At 36.5% G+C, this 24046-nt stretch overlaps 1 protein-coding gene across 2 annotated transcripts in view; it reads left to right on the top strand.

Moving 5' to 3' along the window:
- Positions 1-23712, top strand: part of GABRA1 (gamma-aminobutyric acid type A receptor subunit alpha1) — a 41903-nt gene extending 18191 nt beyond the window's left edge. For both annotated transcript variants that reach the window (XM_063348654.1, XM_063348655.1), the window contains exons 5-10: positions 2544-2764; positions 4379-4461; positions 9004-9147; positions 14829-14981; positions 17666-17868; positions 21448-23712. In XM_063348654.1, the coding sequence (XP_063204724.1) occupies positions 2544-2764; positions 4379-4461; positions 9004-9147; positions 14829-14981; positions 17666-17868; positions 21448-21756 (1113 nt within the window). In that variant the 3' untranslated portion in view covers positions 21757-23712. The remainder of the gene's footprint in view (positions 1-2543; positions 2765-4378; positions 4462-9003; positions 9148-14828; positions 14982-17665; positions 17869-21447) is intronic.
- The last annotated feature ends 334 nt before the right edge of the window (positions 23713-24046 follow it).

The following is a 24046-nucleotide window of genomic DNA, read 5'->3' as shown; positions in this document are numbered from 1 at the left end:
TTTTGTACTATAAGCTCTTCAGGGACAAATTTCTATGTTACTACCTACCTTCACAGGAAGGTGAAGGTAGACCTTGCCTGATGTAGACCATCGTGTGGTCTACCCTGTGAATAAACAGTCTCCAGGGAGAGATATCAGATGAGTAAATTAGAAAACATTTCAGTCAAAGTGTTATAAATATGCAATACCACACAACTTATTGCCAAAGTGCAGACAGGAATCTTCTTTCTTTACCTACCCACTAAGGAATGAAGAGTCTCCACTATGGAGAATTTATTCAAAATTTCAACTCACACATATGTTTGCACATAGACCCCTCTTATAGTACACGGTTTGGAGAACATCCTTCTGTTCCCTTGTTCTGCCTGGCACCCTCCTGCAGAAGAAAGCCCTAATCAGAGTATCCGATGACTTGATCTTAAAGATCAGCTGTCTGTCAGGATTCATTTGAGGAGAATTATTGTACATGTTAGAGCGGGTAGTGAAAACTAAGGAGTCGAGAAACCTCAGCCCAAACGAATTCATCCTATATGGTGCAACAGCCTGCGATAGAGAAAGATTCAGTCTCTGCCAGTCTATACTTGTCAGCTACTTTTTAATTGAGTTTTGTCTTATGTTGTCAGGTACCTTATCAGATCTCTCAGACTCCTTATTCTTTTCCAGCATAAGAACCCTGTGTTCATAGAAAGTGAAGAACCAGACTCCCTTCTCTCAACCTGTACCACCTCCCACTCAGCTCCTTCTTTGCAGCTGAAAGAGATAAAAAGGGAATGGCTTACATGCACACTGAAATGATGTCACCTTCTGGGCATGTCTTTTACCTTTCCCATGTGTGTAGGAGGAAATTTTCTTTGGCGCTAGTAAAACATGGAGGAAATCCAGTATTTTAATGCTATCTACTGCATTTTAAACCTCCTTCTCTCCTACTCTGCTGCACACCTGGGACAAGACTTTGCACACAGTTCAACCTAAGGCCCCGACCCAGCAAAATCCTGAAGCAAGTAATTGGCAGTAAGTGCACAACTGCTGTCACTGGAGCTGAACAAATCCAGGCTTCAGCGGCTCACTGAGCACGTGATTAAAAAAATGGAAATACAATTAAGTAAGCACCAAAATGATTCACGGGTCTAGGATGTAAATAAAAAACACCAAAACAACCCCCAAACAACCCCGAAGACACACCACCCCACGGAACTACAACATTTCCACGTCCACAAGAAATTTATTTAGGCATTTCAAGCCCTAAAACCAGGAAAAACCACGCCACCAGTAAGAATCACCATTCTACAGGCTATTAGTTGCCCAAGGAATAAACAACTCAAGCTCAAACAGCTCTCAACTGTTTACGTTGTACAGAGCCTTGTCATTTGTTAAAAGAAAAATCACAAGTCTGAGGGAGTCTGCCACAGATTTTGCACACTCGTTCCAGAATGTTTCTCTTACCAACATATTCCTAGGGGCGGCTCCTTTCTTTATAGCTGCGTGTGCCTTCACACACAGGAATTTCCTTTATTTCAGGATGTGCTGTCTCCATTGTCAGGAGAGCTCAGAGAAGGTTCACTTTCTCAGGCAAAAGATTATCATTCAGGGTAATTTTGAACACTGTTTGGATAGCTACTTTTTATGTTTATCACAATATCGTAGCCATGAATGATAGAAGGAGCAGGATAAAACCATACTGAACTTTCATATCAGAGTGGAATTTATCCCTCTGAAAATATTATACTATACTGCATCTACAGCAGTTTTTCACATTTTCACTCTACATAAATCTATATTTTATGTATAACACTTCAACATATTTTTCCTGACTTCACCCTCTGCCTTTTAACTTTGTTCCCGTTGCTTTGTAACAAATAATTCTTTCATTTCGTAGTGAGTGTTGGTTATTTTGATTCTCCCCACGTACACTGAGTCAGCCACTGCATCTCTTTCCCATTGGCCCAGCCCTTGCATAACCAAACTATGATTCCTGGTACAAAGCTGTCCTCGGCTTGTGCTCTCTGTAGTCCAATGATTTGGCTCAATAAGCCATTCTACTTCTCATAAATCAGACACATAATTTTAGTGAACTGTGAACTTTTTGCAGGTTGGCTACGTGTTTATATTAATGAGACACTTAAAACAAAAGGCAGTAGTAAGACCCTGTCTCACCAGCTTGTGTTTTTCTAAGAGACATGCTCTTCTTGAGCTACGCGTACTGGCCACGCAGCCACAGCTTCAAATTACAGGTTTATGGAAGGTGAAAGAAAAGTGAGAAAAGGGTGAATTATTTTGTTTCCACTATATTATATCTGAAATTCTTACCTAACTTTTGATATACTATCCTCCCTGACATTTATTCTGTTGAACATAGTAATGGTATTGTAACTGTTTAATAACAAGCTTCAGGTACAACGTAAGTAATATAGAGAATAAATGTTCTGATAATTACTAATTTCATTAATAGTCATCTTGCTTCTAGGGAACGATAAGATCATACTTTTCAAATTCTCATATTGCAACATATGGCATGTGTTTCCTCTTTTTCTGAATTGATACAGGAATACACTATAGATGTATTTTTCCGCCAAAGCTGGAAAGATGAGAGATTAAAATTCAAAGGACCTATGACTGTTCTCCGGTTAAATAATTTGATGGCCAGCAAAATCTGGACACCTGATACCTTTTTCCACAATGGAAAGAAGTCAGTGGCTCATAACATGACGATGCCAAATAAACTATTACGAATTACAGAGGATGGGACGTTGCTATATACAATGAGGTGAGCCCTGAAATATTATATCCTTCATTTAGACTGACAATTTATCTTGTTAAAGCATCATATTTTCCAAACAGGAAACAGTTTCTTTTTTTGACCATAATTTGGTTCCTGCTTAGTAATTATTTTCACAATAGGCCATGGAACGATGGAACAACCTGAGACATTTGCAGCATTGTTTGTTTTTTCCCCTCCTGCTGAGCTATCTTTACACTCCCTACATGCGCCTTAATGCTTGATTTTAAAAAGATACCTATAGTATTAGGAATCCCTCAGTTTGCATAGAACCTTTAATTTGGAGTTGCTTTCGAGGATTCCATCAGCAAAGTATAACAAAGCCGCAAAGTTTAACATACTCTAGACTGCTAGATGGTGTACAAGGGTCTTTAATCTTTGCATCATACAGAAAGCAGATTCTAAGAACTAGCAGATGTACACAGAATTCATTGCCCATTCTTCATATTTCTTGTGCTTGGGCATACAGAGCATGACAGTTTAAAAACAGACATTTTTTTATTCCATAACAATTAACTAAAGCATTTGGAAAGTTAGGAGAAAAAACTACTTTTGTGCTGGCACCACTCTTACTGGAAATATATTATTCTCTTCATGGATAACTGAACTTTAGCTATCCAGTTGTCAACAGAGGAGTTAAATAAATCCTTCTGAAATAACGACGATACACAGTCATGGAAACATTCTGGATTAAAAGACTGCAAATTAAACAGTGAAAAAACGGTACGTTGTCCCCACAGAGCTACACATGCCCTGTTTATGTCTCCCGTGGAATCAAACAAGGTATAAAGTGATTCTGCGGACTCAAAGTCAAGATGGATAGCTTAGTACGTAGGTGAACACTGAGTTTTCTTCTAAAGATGTTTTTAAAAGCAGTACAAGTATTTGGAGAAAACAAAGTCTCCGGGCTTTTGGGAGCCTGTCAAGTATGTTCAATTTATTCTGCAACATCTTTCAGGACTGCCTAGGCTACAGCAGAATCTGCTTGGCTGGTAGTTATACAAGTTCAGGTCAATTTTTCTTGTCTTCCTAAATGCTTGGCTGTTAGGGATTTAATCCACAAGAACATTATCTTGGCAGCACATTGTTCACATATGTCTCTTTTTTTGACCATAACCATTTCTATTTGCTCACTTTTACAAGTGCTTTAATGCAATCTTCTACCTAGTATTCAAGTACTATTGTTCATTCCTTGCTGACGTGTGGTATGTGACTGTTTCTAGTTTATTTAATGTATTTTATTGAGAAACATGTTTGCACCCAAGCTGATTGCAATGAAATTATTCCAGCAAACGTCTGAGCATCCAGAGTGGGCCAATTTAATGAAGCAATTTCAGTTTCTAATAGATTTTAATCCTCATGCCAAGTTAGAAGTCTGTGCGTGTCTCTGCTGTACAGCGAAACATGGCAGAGGGGCAGAGCCAGTCACACTGCTGTGCCTGTCAGCACCCCCAGCCAGACAACTCAGGTCCCATTCTAGCTGCTAATTAATCACATAGAAGATATTGTACTATACTTATTTTATGTGTCTTAATAGAACTCTATTTGCTATTTCTATGAAACTAGAATAAATGTGTCCTTTTGCTCATTAATCCATTATAGATTGACTGTGAGAGCAGAGTGTCCAATGCATTTAGAAGACTTTCCTATGGATGCACATGCTTGCCCCTTGAAATTTGGAAGCTGTAAGTTTATTTTAAATTGAGGTTTCTCCCTTTTTAGGCCACTTTGCAAAAGTATTTTACAACTGAGGAAACCTCCAGGTTTTAATCTTGTGTATTTTTCACTTTTTTTGCAGGGTTGTATTTTTATTCTTATATATATTTATATTTAATATAATGAACTACTCCTACATGTCTTAAATATCCTCCCAGTGTCATGCCTGGACATCCATAAAAAAGAAAAATGACAGGGCTCTAAAAATCCAGAAAAGTAGGTTATCACATAGAAAGTGTTGTTAATCTTATAGTTGCTTTATTTTGTTAAGATCCAAAATCAATTTCAGAGAAAAGTAATACAGACCACAGATAACTGAATTGGCTTAGGTGAAAACAAGTCCCCTACCACACTCTTGGCACACTTAGAACAAAATTTTGCCTAAGAATATAAAATACTCATATTGCAATCATGCAACATTTCTGAAAGTGAAAAATCTCTCAAATCTCCTACATTTGTAGCATTTGCAACCTTAGATCAGAGAACATACTGGACAAAATGTAATGTAATTGAAATCAATATAATAACTGACAAAGCTTTCTGTAAGTTGAGAATTTCCTCCAAAACTTTAATTTGAATAAAAAGCAACCTGACACTGATACTTTGAAACTTAGCTAAACACAATATTTTTAAAAATTAAATATAGGCTCCCTTCAACTCTTTAAGTAAAAAACCAAACAAAACAAAGAAAACCCCGCAACAGCGAAGAGCTGGTTTACTCTGGTTGGTTCAACACAAACAAGGAAGACGTAACAGTGTACAAATTGTTTCCTCAATGGCTATTTTTTTCTAGTAGAAATGGGTCGTTTCACCGATAATGGGTACTTAGTTGCTTGATCTATTTTAGAAGCCAACAAACAGAACACTCGATTCATTCTTCACATGTTACCAGACAAAGCGATAATTTACTTTGGCCTGAACAGCTCTATGTTTACCATGAGACAGGACTGATCTTTTGTCTTTAAAGAGCTACTAGGCTCCTAGATAAGATTTAGAGAACAAAAAGCTCATACAAACTTGGACTATAACTGTCCAAGAATAGTCTACTCCTTGAATGTTAAGCTTTCTTGTAGCACTCCCAATAAATCTTTCCAATCTCCTGTGAAACAGAAGAGGATGGGGGGAAGCCTTACTCTAGCTAGTAACAGGGCAAACAGCTGCAGTGGGTTCTTCATTAATAACAGATCTGTGCACCTGAGATCCCAGTTAGATCGGGAGCGGTCACAGGACTGAATTCTTTTGAAGTATTTTTGTGGAGCGCATGCTGGATCTGGGAGGTGGGAAAATGGCTAACCGTGCATAAAACCTGCGAAACCAAAGTTAAACCATCACCAGTTTTTGAATAAATGTGAACTACTAAATTGAATTTTTTATAGACTTGATAAGACAAATCTGTGCACAGCCTAAACACCAGACACTCCCTAGTCTGAACAATTGTTCCCTTTGGCCCACTGTGTCCCAGATTAGTGTACTCTTGATTCACAAAATGCACGGCCTTCCAGATGACTAAGGATCTTGCCTCGATTAAATGATAAGAGATGCAGAAATTATGAATGAAAAGGGATAGATAATATGGGTTGGAATACAACTCCGGAACCATATCACAAGGTAAAAACAAGATAGCAAAGAGACATGCAGGTGTATCTGCATATCTTTTGTGTCATAAAATACATGATTTTCTTAAATGAACAAAAAAAAAAAATCAGTGATATTTCTGATTGAAAGACCATTTATTACACTAAAATGAGAGGCAATAACTGACATTCTAAGCTTAGAGTGCAGGCATGGTCTGTCATGTTTTGCAGGCTATTTTCATTAATTTTTTTTGTTTTGAACACCTGGCTACCACGCCAGCTGTCCTAAACAGGACCTAGCAAAACAAGTAACTCCAAATGCTGGCAAGGGCCATGAGACAAAATCAAGGAGTTCTCAAGGAAACTTTGCATTCCGCTACTGAACACAGGTGAGCTTCTAATCTGGGATCCTCATGGGGAGGAGTTCCTTCTGTAACACAGTTTTACTGCAAACATGGCATGGGGAATTCACTGTCCAGAACAGGGCCTTAAAGCTGGACCTCTCCCCTCCTTCTCATCACATTATATGTCATAATTATCAGATTATAGAACATTTGTCTCAATATTTAGTTAGAGATATAAATGGATACAAATATCTCCCATGGGACAAATGGCTGGACCCAAGCAAGATATCAAAATGGGACTTACCATTGGACATAGAAAAAGAACAGTTCTTATATCTAATTGCCACTTTTTCAGTGGGAATCATATTTAAATACATTTGGGGCATTTATGTCAGACAACTAAAGCAATTCATTATAATCACCTTAACAGACTGCACAATTTACCAAAAAAGACATTTAATTCTCATGAAAGCCATGCTTTAACTGCAGATGACAACATTACACTTAGTAGCTCCCCAAGGTAGTGTTTGCCCGGCTCTGTTTGTTTTGAATTAAAGTGGTTAAGAGTTTTTCCATGTCCTTCACTGCTACTCATCACTCGTTGGAGCTGGATTCAGAAAAGCCTTGTATTGAAGGAGTTGCATGTCTCCTACAGACTATGCCCGTACTGTAGGGGCCGATAAATGTGTGACCCAGCTCCAAGCTAAAGTGATTTGCCAAAACAGCAGCTTAAGCTAGAGGTTATTCCAATGTAAATTCAACGTGACAAATGCTGAGGAGATTCTGGAACAACAAAAAGCCATATGTTGGCAAAACAAAATCAGAAAGGCAGATGCTCTCCTTAACCCTTACCACAAAAATCTGATTGTCAGTTTAAAACTAAGGACACTCTGGAAAGCCGCAGTGATAGGAGCAAAAGGCTGTGTGGCTACTTATGCAATATCTGAATTGGAAGCTGAGGACAGAAGCTAAACAGAGCACCCAATCTGGCAGTTACAGGGCAGGGCAAGCTCATTTCCAGCACTGATGAGCGTCCTCCCTTCCCTCTAACCCAATCCAGTGCTTCTCAGCAGCTCAGGAAATCAGTCCTCTCCCTTCCAAACTACTCTCATGCTCTAGAACAAGTAAAATGCTTAAAAACTATTATTATTGCCACTCTTTCTTTATATGACTAGATTAACAAGGCAATTCTTGAACTTACTGTGGCCATTATTTTTAAGGTCAGAATTATTAAGACATAAATTTGCATTTACCACTGATTCCAGAAAGCTACATGTTACAGTGTTTGGGGAATATGAAGTCTGAGGACAAAAGCACCATTCTGCATCAATAATGCAGGATCAAATGCCATGCAATTAATTTACCAGAGCACTCCATCCAACACCACCTCTTCAATTACTAACTGTTATCTCTTACATTGATAAGATTAAATTACTAACTCCCAAATGAGGTCAAGTGAATCAGATTCCTCCTTTTCCTTTCCTGCCTGCCAGTCCTGAAAAAAAGCAGGAAATCTCACCCTGTAGGTAGATGCCTAGTGTCATTTTAGATGCCCTAAGATGTCCCATCTGGCTTCCAGCTGCCTTTGGTGGGTGCAAGCGTTATGTAGGTTCTGATCACACATTGAGTCCCATACACATCTTGGACACTCTTACGTGTGAAGAATGACACTAGATGCCTCTACGTAGACAACTAACTCCCACCCTGACTGCTCAGAGCGAGAGCTGTCAGACTCCAGACTACGCAAAATCACAGAAGAATTTTACAATGGGACTAAGATTAAAAATATTTATATATAGTTTGCTTCCTGAAATATCATAAACAACATACTAATAACAGCACAAAACACCTGGATGGCATATGTAGTATGCTAATGAATTCTTTCTGCAACATACTAGACTGTTTGGGTTTGAAGAACCCAGAGTGTTTTTCTTTCACTTTGTTCAAGACTCAGATAAATATGAACTTGAGTGTGAGCATTTCCCAGAAATAACCAAAGCAAAAAAAACAGATTAATTGTGATTTAAACTCACTCGAACCTAGGCAGCCTCAGAAATGTCTGCTATGCCTCTTACACAGCAAGGACAGTGGACACCAAATGGAGAGCTCTAGCCAGGCCGATGATGAGATCGCTGAAGCCACCCTGGAAGGACTTACTTTCTTACAGGGGCCCAGACAACACCACACTACGACAAATTGAAAAGACTCAGGTTCCTCTTTCTTGACAGTAGTTAAAAGTTAGAAAAAGAGCTGGAGTCCTGGCATGCCTGTGAAATTCCACATCTCACTATTGCTTCTGGTTACTCGGATTTTACATAGGTAGGAACGACGTAAGGGAGAAAAAGATTTTCGTGCCATTAAGGACCAACCTTAATGCAGCCCTACCGCAAATCTTTAGCTAGTCATTGTATGGACAGACCTATAAAATCAGTTATATTTCCCATAGATAAAAAGTTCCAGTAAGCTAGTTGTGGGTTACTACAGATAATTAAAGAGAATTTAATATTCAAATTACTGCTCAAAACATTGTTCTGATAAAACCATATGCAATAGAGGTGCAAAGCTGAAATGCAATGTATTTCTTTTAAATTAGATGCTTATACCAGAGCAGAGGTTGTGTATGAATGGACACGGGAACCAGCAAGGTCAGTGGTTGTGGCTGAAGACGGCTCTCGATTGAACCAATACGATCTGCTCGGACAAACTGTGGACTCTGGAATTGTTCAGTCCAGTACAGGTCTGTGAAAAAGTGTTTTGGGAATGGTCATATTTAACTGCCAAAACATAACTTAAAGCAGGAGAAAAAATACAAAGATGAAAGAGTGAGAGAGGTAAATTGCAATACATGTGCTTCAGATTAGGAAAACATGACTCTGAAAAGACAACATATCCTGAGATTATTTTCCTACTTCAACAGGCGGTTAAAATACTTGAACAATTAAAAAGCTTCCTATAGTGACAGATGTAGCCAGAAAAAAAATAAATTTGCATTATAAAGAAGCACCCCTGGTATCCTTATCGTATTATCTGTTTACTATATAAGCTTAAAAAAAACTGTATAAGAATATGAATCCTCAAAGATCATATTCCTGGAGGCAGTGAAGTAAGTTGCTAAAAGCAAGCATATAGTTTCTCAAGGAGGAATTTAGAGAGTGAAAAAAATATGCCATCAAATTAAAAATTGTCTGGAACATCCAAGCAGAATTTAGGTGTCTTAATGCTAGCACCAGCTTTAACTCCAAAACTATTAATGATATACAGAAATATAACCAACATTTATAGTATTATATACCTGCAACCTTGAAACTGGCTAAAAACCTTTTTCTTTTTTTTTTTTGTTTTAAATAATTTGGAAGGGGCACAAACACCTAAATACAGTAATAAACTGAGCATTGGGCATGAACAAGAGCTCAAAATGTTGACCAAACTGACTGTTCCAACGACCAAAAGAACTGCTTTAGTAGTAGCTGTATTACTTTGAACGCACCCGATGTTGTGACTGAACTGAGAAGTACACTTACACCTGCATAAACTGGACTTTCTAACGTCTCATTCATAAAGTCAATGAACACTTAAGGAAAAGTGAGTTGATCTAAGGTGAAGCCTAATTCATGTCTGAATTTTTTATTTAGCTTGCCAAAATATATTCATATGCTCTACTAAGCCAAGAAAATTTCTCAAAGATGAAAGTTTCTGGTGGACCAATATTCAAGTTACTGCTTGAAAGTTTTTGTTCAGTTGACATAATCATAAATGATGTCAGTAATAAGGATTTTGCATAAGAACACTATCAATGCAGCTGTCCCATAGATTCACTGCTTCCATTATTGAGCACAGAGTCATGCATTAGACAAGTGAAAAGAAAAGGGGAGAACTCTTGGCTTGGCCACAGCTAGAAATGTTGCCACTGGCTTTTGGAGACAGTAGTTCAGCCCAGCTGCCCTTTGCTGAAAAGTCAGTAAGATTTGTGAGGAACTGCAAGGATCCCAAGCTCTTTGCTCTTTCTGTTCTAAAGCTGCTCACTCAAGAGAGACCTCAGCAATGCCTGTGCCTGCCCTTTTGCACCCATCGCCAATTCTCTGCTTGCTGGATGCATCATAAGGGCAGCAGGATAATCAGAAGAGACTCATAAGCTTGGGACCATATCTAAACCAAATAGATAACACCAGATATAGTTCAGGGTAATTAAATAGTAATGTGAGAAGCACCCTATAAATTCTTAAGAAAGGCAGATAATAAATTTTTAAACGGAACTGAAGGCAAATACAAGAAGTGTAAAAATTCTTCATACATTTCCATGAACAAACAACAACAACAACAAAAAAGTTGTTTTGCCCATGATAGTTCATGGGTTTGAATTCTGACTCCTTTTTCTACCTTAAGAAACTCTCTACCATGCCTATCTATAAAGTTAAATATAGTGTAATTAATATTTGCTGAAACAAAGATGCTATAGTCTAAATGCAGAAAAACACTACAAAGAACTAAACACAATGGTTATCAAAACTAAAGAGAAGCCTATTAAAGAATATCTTTAATACCAAACTTGCAATCCTCTTTAGTTACTACCTAATAAGAACATACAGTTGTGGAAGAAATACATTTATCGCTTGTAAATTCAATGTCTTAAGGAAAAATTCTTCTTTATTTGCTTTGGAAAGACAAATGCTTTGCCTTCCCCAAATAACGGTGGGGATCAGAAGTGGTTACTAATCACTGTTCTCCGCATTCAGGTAGGTGGGCAGCTAGTCTCAACAGAATCCTCCAGAGCACATCTTTGTCCTCTGATCATCTCTGTTTTAAGATATGTCATATGTATTGAGAAGGATGAAATCCCTCCCTGTGTTCAGGGTTGTGGATGATGACTCATCTGACAAAAAGACAAAAGAAGATAATCTTCACTTAAGAGTTCTCAGCACCTCTATTAGGCAAGAAAATGAAGCCCTCGTGCAGCTGATTCTGTGGATCACTAGAGGAATCTACATCATCTTGGGCAATTTTAAGATTATATTTATAATTGTCTGGAATTTCAGGCACGTATTCTGCGAGAATTTGTGTGTAACTGGGTTGTTCTAAGCATTCTCAAAACAGTCAAATGATCTGGTGAATCCATAAAGTCCTTTTATTTTTTTCTTTAATTTCTTCCTTTGCTAGTAGACCATCTGCTATCCTTATATCTGGGATCTAGAGTAAGATAACTAAAAATACCGATTTTTTTTTTTTTGTGACAAGAGAATCTTGAAAGACTAGAACTTTTTTATAGCACAGTTATTCATCTATGCTAGGAAGGCAATGTGCAGGTACTACAGGCTTAAAAATAGTATTCAGTAAATGAAATAATAATTACTGTTGATGCTGTTTTGCTTAAGCAGAGTCATCCTTTCACTCTCCAACCACTGACTCATATTGACTCAGAAAGAGTTTAAAATCGCCTTTTCTCGTAAGCACCTTAACAGATACTTAAAGGGCTTGTGCAAGTTTCTATTTACATAGAATTATTTTGCCACCTTGAAAACACTGCTTTGCACTGAGGATCATCAAGATTTGTACTCACAATGGTGTATTTTTTTCTCATGTTCTGTAAATCTGCTGAGAGGATGCTGTTCCTAAGAGTTTTTCTATTGGGCTATATGGCATAAATAGTAAATGAGAAATACTTTGTTTAAAATCAATGGCAAGGAAAGCCTTACTTCCTACCTACAGTGATAGAAGAAGTATTATTATAGCTAAAACTCATTCCCCACCTCAAACCTTACATCTGATGTGATGCACATAAATTTTAGGTGCTGACCTGATAAACTGGGTTTATTACAAATAGTTTGCAGAACATTGAGTAATAGGTTTGGTGGAACTCTACTGAATTACCAGCTATTGTCTTCTAAGGACACAGGATTGCTTACAGCACCTCAGCATTCGACTCAATGACTGTGATACGCTGTATAATTAAAAGCTGGTTAAAAATTGCAGCTATGGAAGTGCTGAACACAGGCACAAACTCTTCCAGAGCACTGGAAGTATTCAAATGGGGACAATCAATTGAAACACTAAGTTAATACAAGATGAAGAAGTTGTGTGACCACTTTTAAATGCTTCATATTGTGTAATACATATAAACTAATTTATACTGTGTGGAATAAATAAAATGAAAAACAAATTTATCTGCTCAACACAGTTATTTATAGAAGACTAGGAATTCTAAGGAAGCTAAAAACAAATACCTTTCTTTCTAACTTCTTTGGAAAAGAGAATAAGAGATAAGAGCAAGTAAGATGCATAAGTTACAAATTTGTGAAAGCCTAGTGATCAGACACAATGAATATAGGAAATATTTTTCTCAAGAGCTATTTGAAATTTTAGCTTGTACGGAATTTTATGGCCAAATTACAAACCTTTAAAAACAGAATTACAGAGGAATTGCTGGGAAGTTAGACAATGGTCAGCAGCTGCCGTGAATGTGTCTGTGCTTTTCAATTAAAGCAAGCCATAAAACGTGGGAAGCTGAAGATTCAGTAAATAACTGGAGTACTTTCATGTCCTCCAGTATTTAAATAAATCTCATCAAAGATGATCTATCTTCTAAGAAATGACTGCAGTCCATTGGTACTCTGGAGACTTAAAACCACGGTTTTGCCTTGTAACTGAACTGTCGGCGTTATTCTAGGCCTATGCTTTGCCTGTTTCACTCCTCATGGCATTACCTTTAGCTGACTTCTAGCTCAGACCTGCTGCAATGCTTAACAGCTGTGAGCAATCCCTGTCTTTTTAATTGCCTTTATGCTTTGAATCTTGTTCTCATTTTCCAGAGGTTAAAAATACTTTGATAATTTAAGCAGCTAAATAAAGCTTCAGAGTACAGCGGTGTGTTCACTCTATATTCTTAGCTTGCCATCTACAATCACTGAATTAATTCTGAGACACAGTTGTGAGCATTCTATATCTGATTGCATTAAAATAGCTTCCCACGTCATATTTTAGTAGATAAAATTAAATTATTGGCTCTTCTAGCCAAGGCTGGCACCCTTCATAAGACCATAATCTCTGGTACAGAGGAGAAGAAGGTTGTTTCAGCAAAAGTTAAAGAAAGGTGGGCAAAATTCAAGTAATAATGCCCACTATACTATTTCTTCCAGTCCTATTTTTGGAGAAAATTTTCTTGTATATCCTTTGCTTTACCTCTCAATTCATAATTGATTCTCTTTTCCCCCTTTGTTACTGTCTTTTATATTGAAACATACCAAGAGTATTGTCACATCTTATTTATAAGCTTTCCTCAGGGTTACACATTGAGCAAGATTGTTCACATGAATGTTCTCCTAGACTCTGCATTAAAGAAAAGGGCATTTGACATGCTCGGTGCATAAGCAGTCAATGTCTAGACATAGTTTTTCAATCCAATTTAAGCTCTTCCTGTACAAGAGCAAATTTCTCTTTCCAACTGCCTACATTTTAAAATAGAATAACAGTAATTTCACGTGTCATCTCCAATCTAGACAGAGGTTTCCATTCAGTTCCACATCCACCTCTTTCTTTCCTAAGACAATGTTTATTGCATAATGGAAAGAATCAATCTGCTCCAAAAAAGGTCACAACAACAGGTTTTCCAATCTTTTGAGAATATAATGTTTTTCAAAATCCATTTTCAATGATGTAAAATAATGATCTGAAAACCAGGCATTATTTGCTGTGCTCTGGCAGGAAAGTTTTGTAGAGTTATAAAAATACTTAAGATTCATTTCAATTGCAATTAGAATACTCAGCTCATATGTTTTTGTAGCACCCAAAAAGTTAGTGCTAATGAAAATATTCTGTGTTATTCTTGCATTGTCCATTTAATTCAGGAGAGAATAATCATTTAGTAAAGTACTGAATTTGCAGAACAGGGGCACTTACTTAATCCTTGGAGTACATAAAGCACAGGCAGTGGTAATGCAGACACAATCTGTCAATCAACAGTCTGATTGACATCAACAAATTACATCAACATTTACATGACCAACATCAACAATTACACCTTAAGCCTGGTCCAACTGAAACACTTTTGAATGCCTGTCTTGATTTAGTCTTTATACGATGTTTACACGTGTATATTACGGTGGATTTCCGTCTTTCAATGGAATAAGACCTTTCACAACAGACACCAGTTAATGCAGACTTTCTTTTACTACTCAGCAGAGATGAAAAGATGTAAATTTAATTAGCATTTCCCAGAACTGTCTAGTTTTTATTATTAGTGGAACTTCAGAACCTGCTTTATTAAATGTTTTATTCAGAGCTAATCCAATTTGATCTGAGGACAATTTTTTTTATTATTTTTTTATTTTGCAATGGGGATGAACATAATGAAAAAAATACTTTCTATAAAGCCCTCTAATTTGCATATTATAAAATCTTCAATGTTCCTGTTTTTCTTGTTTTTAGGGGAATATGTTGTTATGACTACACATTTTCATTTGAAGAGAAAGATTGGTTACTTTGTCATCCAGACTTATCTGCCATGCATCATGACAGTGATACTGTCACAGGTGTCCTTCTGGCTTAATAGAGAATCCGTTCCAGCAAGAACTGTATTTGGTAAGCAAGACCTACAAACTGCTTGGCAATCATAGGCCAAATACGTTTAAGAAATTTTATGATAAAATTAGTCATGTGTAACACAATATTGGAGAACAGCACGAGCCTGGATACAGCGCAGTACACAACAGTTAACATGCTGCATTGCGAAGATGTAGCTGATTGTAAAAAGAGACCTGAAGAGATCTTAAGCAATCTATTACAGGTCCACTTTTCCAAAACAGTAAGTATATGAATAAAACATTTCTGACAGTAGCAACGACATTCATAGTGGGGATTGTCAAAAAGGCTTTAAGCAATGGGTGTTGGTCACTTGACATCCGCAGGCCCTTCGAAAATTCTTACCTAAAAAAAAAAAAATCTTTTTCATTGATCCCTTTTGCTGGCTGCTGCTAAAGCTGTCCTGTTGAAATTAGTGACAATTCACTGTGCTTACAGCAGTGAATAGATGCACTCAATGAATGCAGTAGGAAGGCAATCTAAAGGACTCTGAGTTTACTCAGTTGGTCCCTGGTGTTTTAACTACTGCTTGCAAATGCTTATCTTAAAATTAGAAGCAAAAAGTAGCATTTTCTTTGGAGATATTAAGTCAAGTACCTAATTTAAAAAGAAAAAAACAAAACCAAAAACAAACGAAAACACCACCACCACCAAACAAAAAAGCCCCAAACAACAAACAATAAGAAGATGTAACAACTCTTCAGTTAAGGAAAATAGAACCTGAGGTTTCTGCCACATGTCCTAGTTTTTTTTTGACGTTCAGATGGGACACCTGAACACCTTTGGCAGCAGGAGGTGAAGAGCACACGACAGAGTTGGCTTTTACAGTAGTTTTCCTGCCTCAGGGCAGTGCAGGGGCAGGACGCCTGGACCTTTCTGCTTTGCCAAAGGGAATCTACCCATTTACGCTGGACATCGTGAAGCCAGAGAGTCAGGAGGCCTGATGTTGAGAAACGCAGACTCTGAAACTCTTGTTGAACAAGAGCTATTTACATTGACCTTTTCTGGCACTCTTCACAGCTGTGCTTTAGTTTCCCAATGACTCTAGAAATCAATCACATCTTGCATAGCTTTAGACCTCATGAACCGAGCATAGGCTTTCTGTTGATATGCAGATGTGCATTTACAGCAGAATGGTTTAGACTGCAGTATAATTAAATTTGATTTACATAATACTGTTTAGATTAACATCAAAAATCAGTTCTGAATTTTTATCATCAACTTAACTGAGAATTAACCTGTGATTTTTATGGGCTTCTGTAGTCAAAGCTACTGAAATTGTGCCTATTCTACCTCTTTTTGCACATGCCATTTAAAAAGAAATGTCAGATGATCAGTTTGAAATGCTATACTTCATTGTCTCTAGATGGAGACCAAAATTTCCTAGTCTTACAACGAATAATATATAATACTGCATGATGTTCAAGCTTCTATCTTCACCAGCTCAAGAACACACACATTCTGAAAGTTTTCCTTTTAGAAAACAATTATTTAGTAAACAGTATTATGTTTACTCCATCATTATGTATCATTATGTAGCTTTTTCATTTCTTAATGGCAGTGAAACAAGGTTTCAGAAAATCCTGCATGAATGTATATACACACAGAAGCACAACTTACATCTTTTAGCTCACTTAGTACCACAGAGAATAAAAACTATAAATCTTGTTTTGCTACTATGTAAGAGAAACTTAACTTGCTATTAATCAGTCAAAGACAGAATTAGGTTGTCTCTCAGGGAAGAGAAACTGCTTCCTCATTAGGCACTAATAATTCAAGCTCTTTACACCAGCACATAAATACACTGTTTGTTATTTGCCCTATTTTAGACCACTGCACATTTTCACTAACACTAACAGCGAAGATGAACTCACAAGACACATTCAGTAGATGACATTGCAGTTGTCAAGGTAACTTATGGACATGTGATTTGATGTAAATGTCTGGCCTGCGCTCGCAGAGTTATTTTTTTCGAGCAGCTGCAGGCAGAGGGAGTTCAATACAGTCCTGCCTGCTCTCTGCGGCCGGTTAAGGGAAAAGGTTCTTCAGCAGCGAGAAGCTCTGGTATCAGAAACACAAATTACATTATCACTGTTCTTACACAAATTCTTCGCTACTTTCAGGGCATCAGTGAATAAAGGGACAGAAATCTGTAAAATCCTCCATTCAGACAAATCTAATATCACGTAAAGCTTAGCGCATTCAAGCATACATTTGAAGGCACATATACCAAATAAGCTGAATGGAAACAACAAGTTTTCTAGTTTTCTATCTAAATATTTTAGAACTGTTGCAAGAAAGGACTAAAAATGTTAAACTGTTACATCTGTAGTACAATTCCCAGGGCATGAATAAGGAACAGCAACAATGATTCTCCAAATAACAGGAAGCATAAAGTAGTACCCAATCAACAACTCAAAATAATATTTCCATTCCAACTTTAAAAATATTATTCCACTATAATAATACCAAAGAATAACAGTATAAAAGATGTTTTGAAGATCCTGCAACTTCCACAGAACTTGAAATCCAAGATCCTTAATTAGCAACTGAACTTAAATGGGGAAGTTTATAAGAATTAGGGGTGAAGACACGGCTTTCCCATCTATCTACTGTAACAGTTGAGAAATGAAGCACAAAATACGGCCGCTGATCTAAAGATACTAAAACTGTTTGCTTTGCAGGAGTGACAACTGTCCTGACAATGACTACTCTGAGCATCAGTGCACGGAATTCGCTCCCCAAGGTGGCCTACGCCACTGCTATGGATTGGTTCATAGCGGTGTGCTACGCCTTTGTGTTCTCTGCACTCATCGAATTTGCAACAGTGAATTACTTCACAAAGAGAGGCTATGCATGGGATGGCAAAAGTGTCGTTCCTGAAAAGGTAACACCCCTTAATTTCTGTCCCACAGGTGATACTGTGTCATGCTTGGTTACTATACGGGGTTTTTTTAACCCATTAGAAATTCTTATTATTTAGAATAGTAAGCAATTATTCCAAAAGAGTTTCCTCATGTGCTCGCACACACCATAAATAAATGAGAACAGATAAATAAATAACAACAGATAATAAATAATAATAATAACAACATAAATAATAATTACTTAGCACTGAGCACCTAAAGAGTAATTCTGACATACTGGATGATATTTAATGCTATTAATAATTTAAAATTTGACTGAGATTTTGACTTGTAAGATTGAGTAGAAAGAATATAAAAATGTAATATTTTTAAGGAAAAGCAATTAATTTTCTAGCATTTGAGCAACAGAAAATATGGATGCCTCAGTATAAATGTAGAAAAAAAATCTTATGGCTGCTGTATTTGGCAGTTTCCAAAGCATGTTGCTCCCCAACAGGAACTTCAGGAGGACTGCTCTGTCATCATGACCAAATAAGTCACCGCAGGAATTTTTCTTTCCTTCCTTTTGCCTCCTATCATTTCTCTATCTTTTAAAAAATAGAAATATTATTTTTACTTCTTAGTCTATAGGATAAATTGATTTGGTTTGGGGAAGCACTGACAGTTGTGTTGGGAGCGTGCAATCCTGATGCGTACCTGACCGCAGTAGAGACACATCACACTGACTCCCTTTGGTCTGGGATCAGACCCGACCTGTAAAATACAGATACATCAAGAACTTGTTGAGGACATTTAGGGGATGAAAGAGAAAGTTTCCCATTTCCTGTGAGTTACCACATTAGCCACTTCTGTGAGGAAGCTCATTTGGTTGGGGGTTTGTTGTTTTTATTTGAGAGAGATCTTGAAAGAGAGTTTTAACTTGCCTAATTGGTTATTATGAACATCCACAGACTAGAGATTCAGCAGAATAAATATTTGAAGGAGCAGATATTACTCATTGGTATGCGAATACATGTGTTTAACTCAGGAGTGTATGCCTACAAATAATTTATTTTTTTTTGCTGTAAGTCAGTGAGAAAACAGAAATAAAATTAGGACATTTACACCACGACAACTAATACAAAAGTACCGTAGAACAAATGAGTGAACTAACAAAACAAACTTTCAGTAACAAACTGCAATACTGCTGGTGAATATTTAATTTTCAGTTACTGACGATACTTTCACTGAAAATAATTTCTTTGATTCGTTGTTGTGCTCCTATCTTCACAATATCTACTGTAAAAAATGGGCTGTATTAATGAAACAAAATCCTTAAGCGTTAAATATTGCCTTGTTATAATAACCTACCTTCTAACATAGTTATTATACTCAGCCATTTCATTTGTTTCAAAGAAAGTCACATTTTCAGAAAAAAACACACCAACGTAAACACAATATTCAAAAAGTGTTTAAAATATTGGAAGACCTCTGGCTTTGCATTCCTCAACAGGTAAGGGTCTTTATGTGTCATTTTGAATAAGTCAGCAAAGACAAACTGGTACCCGGTAGAGTGCATTATCTGCAGACGTAAGGAAAGGCAAGCAAGGCAAATTCATGGCGAAGAGAACATCGCAGGGTAATAAAATTTATAGCTCTAATTAGCTACAATATTACTTTTTCACAAAGTTGAATTTGACTTGAAATGCTAAGACCCTGATTCGTGTCAGGGCTTTCTGTGGATCAGATTCTTCATAACATTTGAATCTATAGAAAGGGTGTCCTCTGAGACTCCTCTGGAGCGGTTTTTTGCCTGCTGGATTTACTGATGCTCACTGGAGTCTCTGGCTGAGAAGGAAATAGGTCTGGCTTCGTACCCAGCAAGCGTGTTAGCAGCCTTCCTGCTCAGGGGGAAAAGAACGGACAGACAACTAAAAAAAAATAACATCTTCCTGACATCATCTTTTTCCTGCTCTGAGTATTTTTTTTAGCCTGTTTGTTCCTCCTATTCAGCAGAAATATTCTAAGACAATTTGAAGCTCTTTCTTAGCCTCAAGCTAAGCTGAATATTGTTGTCGTGAAATACAGAGCATCCACATCAGAGTCATTACGTGAATCCCTTTTCTTATTAAAGTAGCAGAAACTTAACATTTCAGCCTTCATTTCCTTCCCGCATGGGGCTCCAAGTTATGTGTCGACAAACCTCTCTGCCCTGATGCATTTGCAGCTTCCCTTCACATTCCCAAGCATCCTGCAGGAGCCAGTCTGCTCCCTGAGATGTTCACCTCTTGAACAAGAACTTTTACCAAAGCCCCTCTATGGGGTGGTCTATTTAGCTATTAATCTACAGTTCATGTGTAGATTAATACAGATTAAAAATACAGATTTAAAAAGTACTGTGACTGCTTTAAAAAGAATTGCCTCCATGGGACAGTTGCTTTTTGAAAACAGAGAATTATATTCGATATCTTGTGAAATAACATAATAGATCACACTCTGCTGATATTTCCTCTTTAGCCATATTTTTTTTTTTCCTTCTACAAGGACAAAACAGATAACATTTGCCTATTCTTTTTTGTGGCAAACACTGCCTAAAGATTTTCTAAGCTCTGGGGAATTCCTTGTTATCTGTTGTTTTCTCATAATCACAGGAACTTGGAGCAAAGCGATGCTTTTCTTTACACCTCCTTAATGACCCACTACATCTCTTTTCTATGTTTATCCTTGGGCTGTGGCTGGAGGAAGGGTTTGGACTGTCCGCAACAGGGACAGTTGAACTCTAACTGGTAACCCCAGATGTCAAAATTCACATTTTTTTTTTCCTACAAGTAGATCCCAGAAGTAGAATACTAGAAAACATAAGGACCCAGGGCAAAAATTTAGATATTCTTTCAAATCAGGAAGTTCTTTTCCACAAAAAGATTTTCAATACATTCTTGCTTTAGCAATAAAGGTAGGTAGATGTAAAAAATCATACAGCTATTTAAGTCCCTGTATGTGGAATGACGTTTCAGCCATTATCATCCAATTGTAACATTCAAAGAAGAGCATTAAGTTTCTATTCCATATTGCATATGCTTTTGGCATAAACCATTAGTGAATAGAATAGGAAGTGGCAGCTTTGCAGTTTATTAAATAATCCGCTTATTTAGTGCATGGTCACATGATATTTTTATTGTTTATTTTTATGTATGAACTGTGTTAAAATGCATCATATAACATTGTCTTAGTATTTGAAAGCTACATTAAGAAATTCAGTGTCTTAAAGTTTTTGTCCTGGTCAAGAAGCATAGTTGATTAAGCGAATATTGGATTTATTAGTAGTTTGTCACTATTGAGTATCATTAAAGGTGATTTTGTCAATCAGTGAGCCTAGCTATAAGTCCTCGTTATAGTTTATCCATCATCTAATTTGCTTTAACTAATACAAGTAATGCAGGTGGATGATTCTGTCTCTGTCTTCACCTAAATATTTTGCATGAGTCATGTATCCAGACACTAACTTCTTTCTTACAGCTTACTACAATTTGTGGTATAAATCCAGTAAATTGCAAAAATTTTTATGATGCTTTTTCATAATCTTATCTGTTGAGAAGATAAACATTTTCTTCTTTCTTCAGCCAAAGAAAGTGAAGGATCCTCTCATTAAGAAAAATAACACGTACACAGCTGCAGCTACAAGCTACACCCCTAATATTGCAAGGGACCCTGGGCTGGCAACCATTGCTAAAAGCGCAACAATCGAGCCCAAAGAAGTTAAGCCAGAAACAAAACCTGCAGAACCCAAGAAAACTTTTAACAGCGTCAGTAAAATTGATCGACTATCAAGAATAGCCTTCCCATTGCTTTTTGGAATCTTTAACTTAGTCTATTGGGCTACCTATTTAAACCGGGAGCCCCAGTTAAAAGCTCCAACTCCACATCAATAACCTCATTTATTCGTATAGTTCTGTTTTGTCTTTTGCTCTGGGAATTGCTTCCCGTTTTCACATACAGTAATTCCCATTTGCTTCATTGCCTCTGTCTTAAAGAAAAGAAAGGTTTCTTTATTTAACAAAAGGTAATATATATCTGTATATTTAAAAAAACTGTGTGTGAGGGAGAGAACAATATAAGCTATATACTTTGGAAAAGTGGTTCTGGAAACAGGAAAGAAAGAGTTGTAGGGTAATAAAGAAAAAAGGATACCATTTGTAGATAACTTAGTACTGAATGTTGCCAAAAGGTATTGTATATGTACGTGAAAAAGATATTTTTATTCAAAGGATTGTGGGGAATGGGAAAAATATTCTTTATGACGTTCCTGATGCACATACCGTATCATTTATTCAACCACTGTTTATAAGATTTTCAAGGATGTAAAGCTTTCCATTTGCTGAATCCCATAAGATGTGTTATTTTCCTAATCCCTTTTCTCTTCTATATTCCAAACCACCTGACTTATAATATTAAATGGTCTTTAAAGAAAAAGGAAATCTACTCACTCTAGGTACAGTTTGTCACTGTATAGCACATAAGATCCAATGGTAAGAAATGCTTTAATCTGCCATTTTACTGCAGTCTTGTTCTAAGCATTAAGTTGTCACTAGACTAGACTTAAAACCAGCTGCACGATCAAGTGCAGACCCCAAGTTCCCTCTATCACCTGTGTAATCCAAACAATCCCTGGATGCTTTTACAGATAGCTTTTACTCATCACTATGTTTTAGAGAGTTAAACAACAAACCAACAATTTTTGCAAGCTCTAGATATGTTGAATGTATTCTTTTATAAAATGATACATTAAAAAGAAGCTTTAGATTGAGATTTATGGGTAGCAGAAAGACAAAATATAGTATTTAAATAATATATGTAAATATGCAGCATGAGATTGTACATTTTTTTACTTTTTTAAAGTTGTGTTCTTAAAACATTGTGTAGGATTCACCTCTTAGCTCTTAATATGTTGTTAAATGCTCAATAAAACATATTTAGAGCCTGAATAATAAAAGAACAATCAGTGGTACTGGAAAGCCTAAAAAAAAATACACAGGAAGTGCTTGGAATTAATTCCATTTGTAAAGTGGTCAAGTGTACAGTAGCTTGCAATTTGACAATGCCATCCAATGTATACTATTAGATTAATGACTGGTCTGCTCAGGTCATGCATAAATACTAAAGTATGGGATTATATTTGGTAGGTAAAAATGGTGAAATATTTGTTAAGACAGAAGTTCATCTGTATATTACTGCTATATTTGCTGATACATAACTGTTACAATAAGTGATGTAATATATGTAGCATTAAATACAAAAAAGTCATAATAAAAGAATGTACAGGAAAATAGATTTTATTGAGTAAACTTACTACATTTCATTTTTACTGTAGCAATATATTTGTAGGAACAATACGTAAGGGCTTTAAATACAAGATGTCCATTTTGCAGGTATCGTGCTCCCTTTAAAAAAATTCTAGTCAGTGTCATTACTGCTGATTCTTAGAATAAAATTTCAGATAAAGATTTTTCAAAGAGATGGGAAGACTGGTGAATATTAGCAAGCATCAATTAAACAACCTTAATATATGGTATTGAATGAATTTTAAAACAATGTTACATGAGCCTACAGAGAAACAGCTACTGAGAGTCAAATTTCATAGGCAATGTTTTCTAAACTCTTTCTCAATAAATGAAGAAGTTGATATTCTCTATCTACAAAAGGAAATAGTCAATGTTTTATTTAGAGAATATTTTTTTTTTTTAAACAATGCTTCATTGTCTAACATTTAGTCCTGTCTAAACTTGATAAGTTATCTGATTGAAGGTTATTAAAAGGGGATGTTTCATCTTCTGGCATCATGTGTAGATATATGTATAGAAAAAAATAAACTATGGCTCTTTAACTTCTGTGTACTTGTTTATCTTGTTATTTTTGGCGTTAAACTAGTGTGTTCATTTAGGGCATTTTATCTTCCTAGCAATTCATAGCTACCTTTTGGTCTGCATTTTGCACATTAGATGTGAGTATTACTTAACTAGTCTGCTTTTTGCTATGCAATGATTGCATTATATCACCTCTTAGTTAGTCTATGCCAATAGTATTATACTGTATAAACTTGATTGCACAGTTTATCAAAGACAAAGTATTCTCTATGTAGCTTTTTTACAATGCTTTGCTAAACCATGTAATAATAGTAAGTCTTCCTTGAAAATAATGATACACTCTTATAGAGGACAGTTT

Source organism: Chroicocephalus ridibundus, chromosome 11 (assembly GCF_963924245.1).
Source record: "Chroicocephalus ridibundus chromosome 11, bChrRid1.1, whole genome shotgun sequence".
Classification (NCBI taxonomy): Eukaryota; Metazoa; Chordata; class Aves; order Charadriiformes; family Laridae; genus Chroicocephalus; species Chroicocephalus ridibundus.
This window is presented reverse-complemented; position numbering and strand designations above follow the sequence as displayed.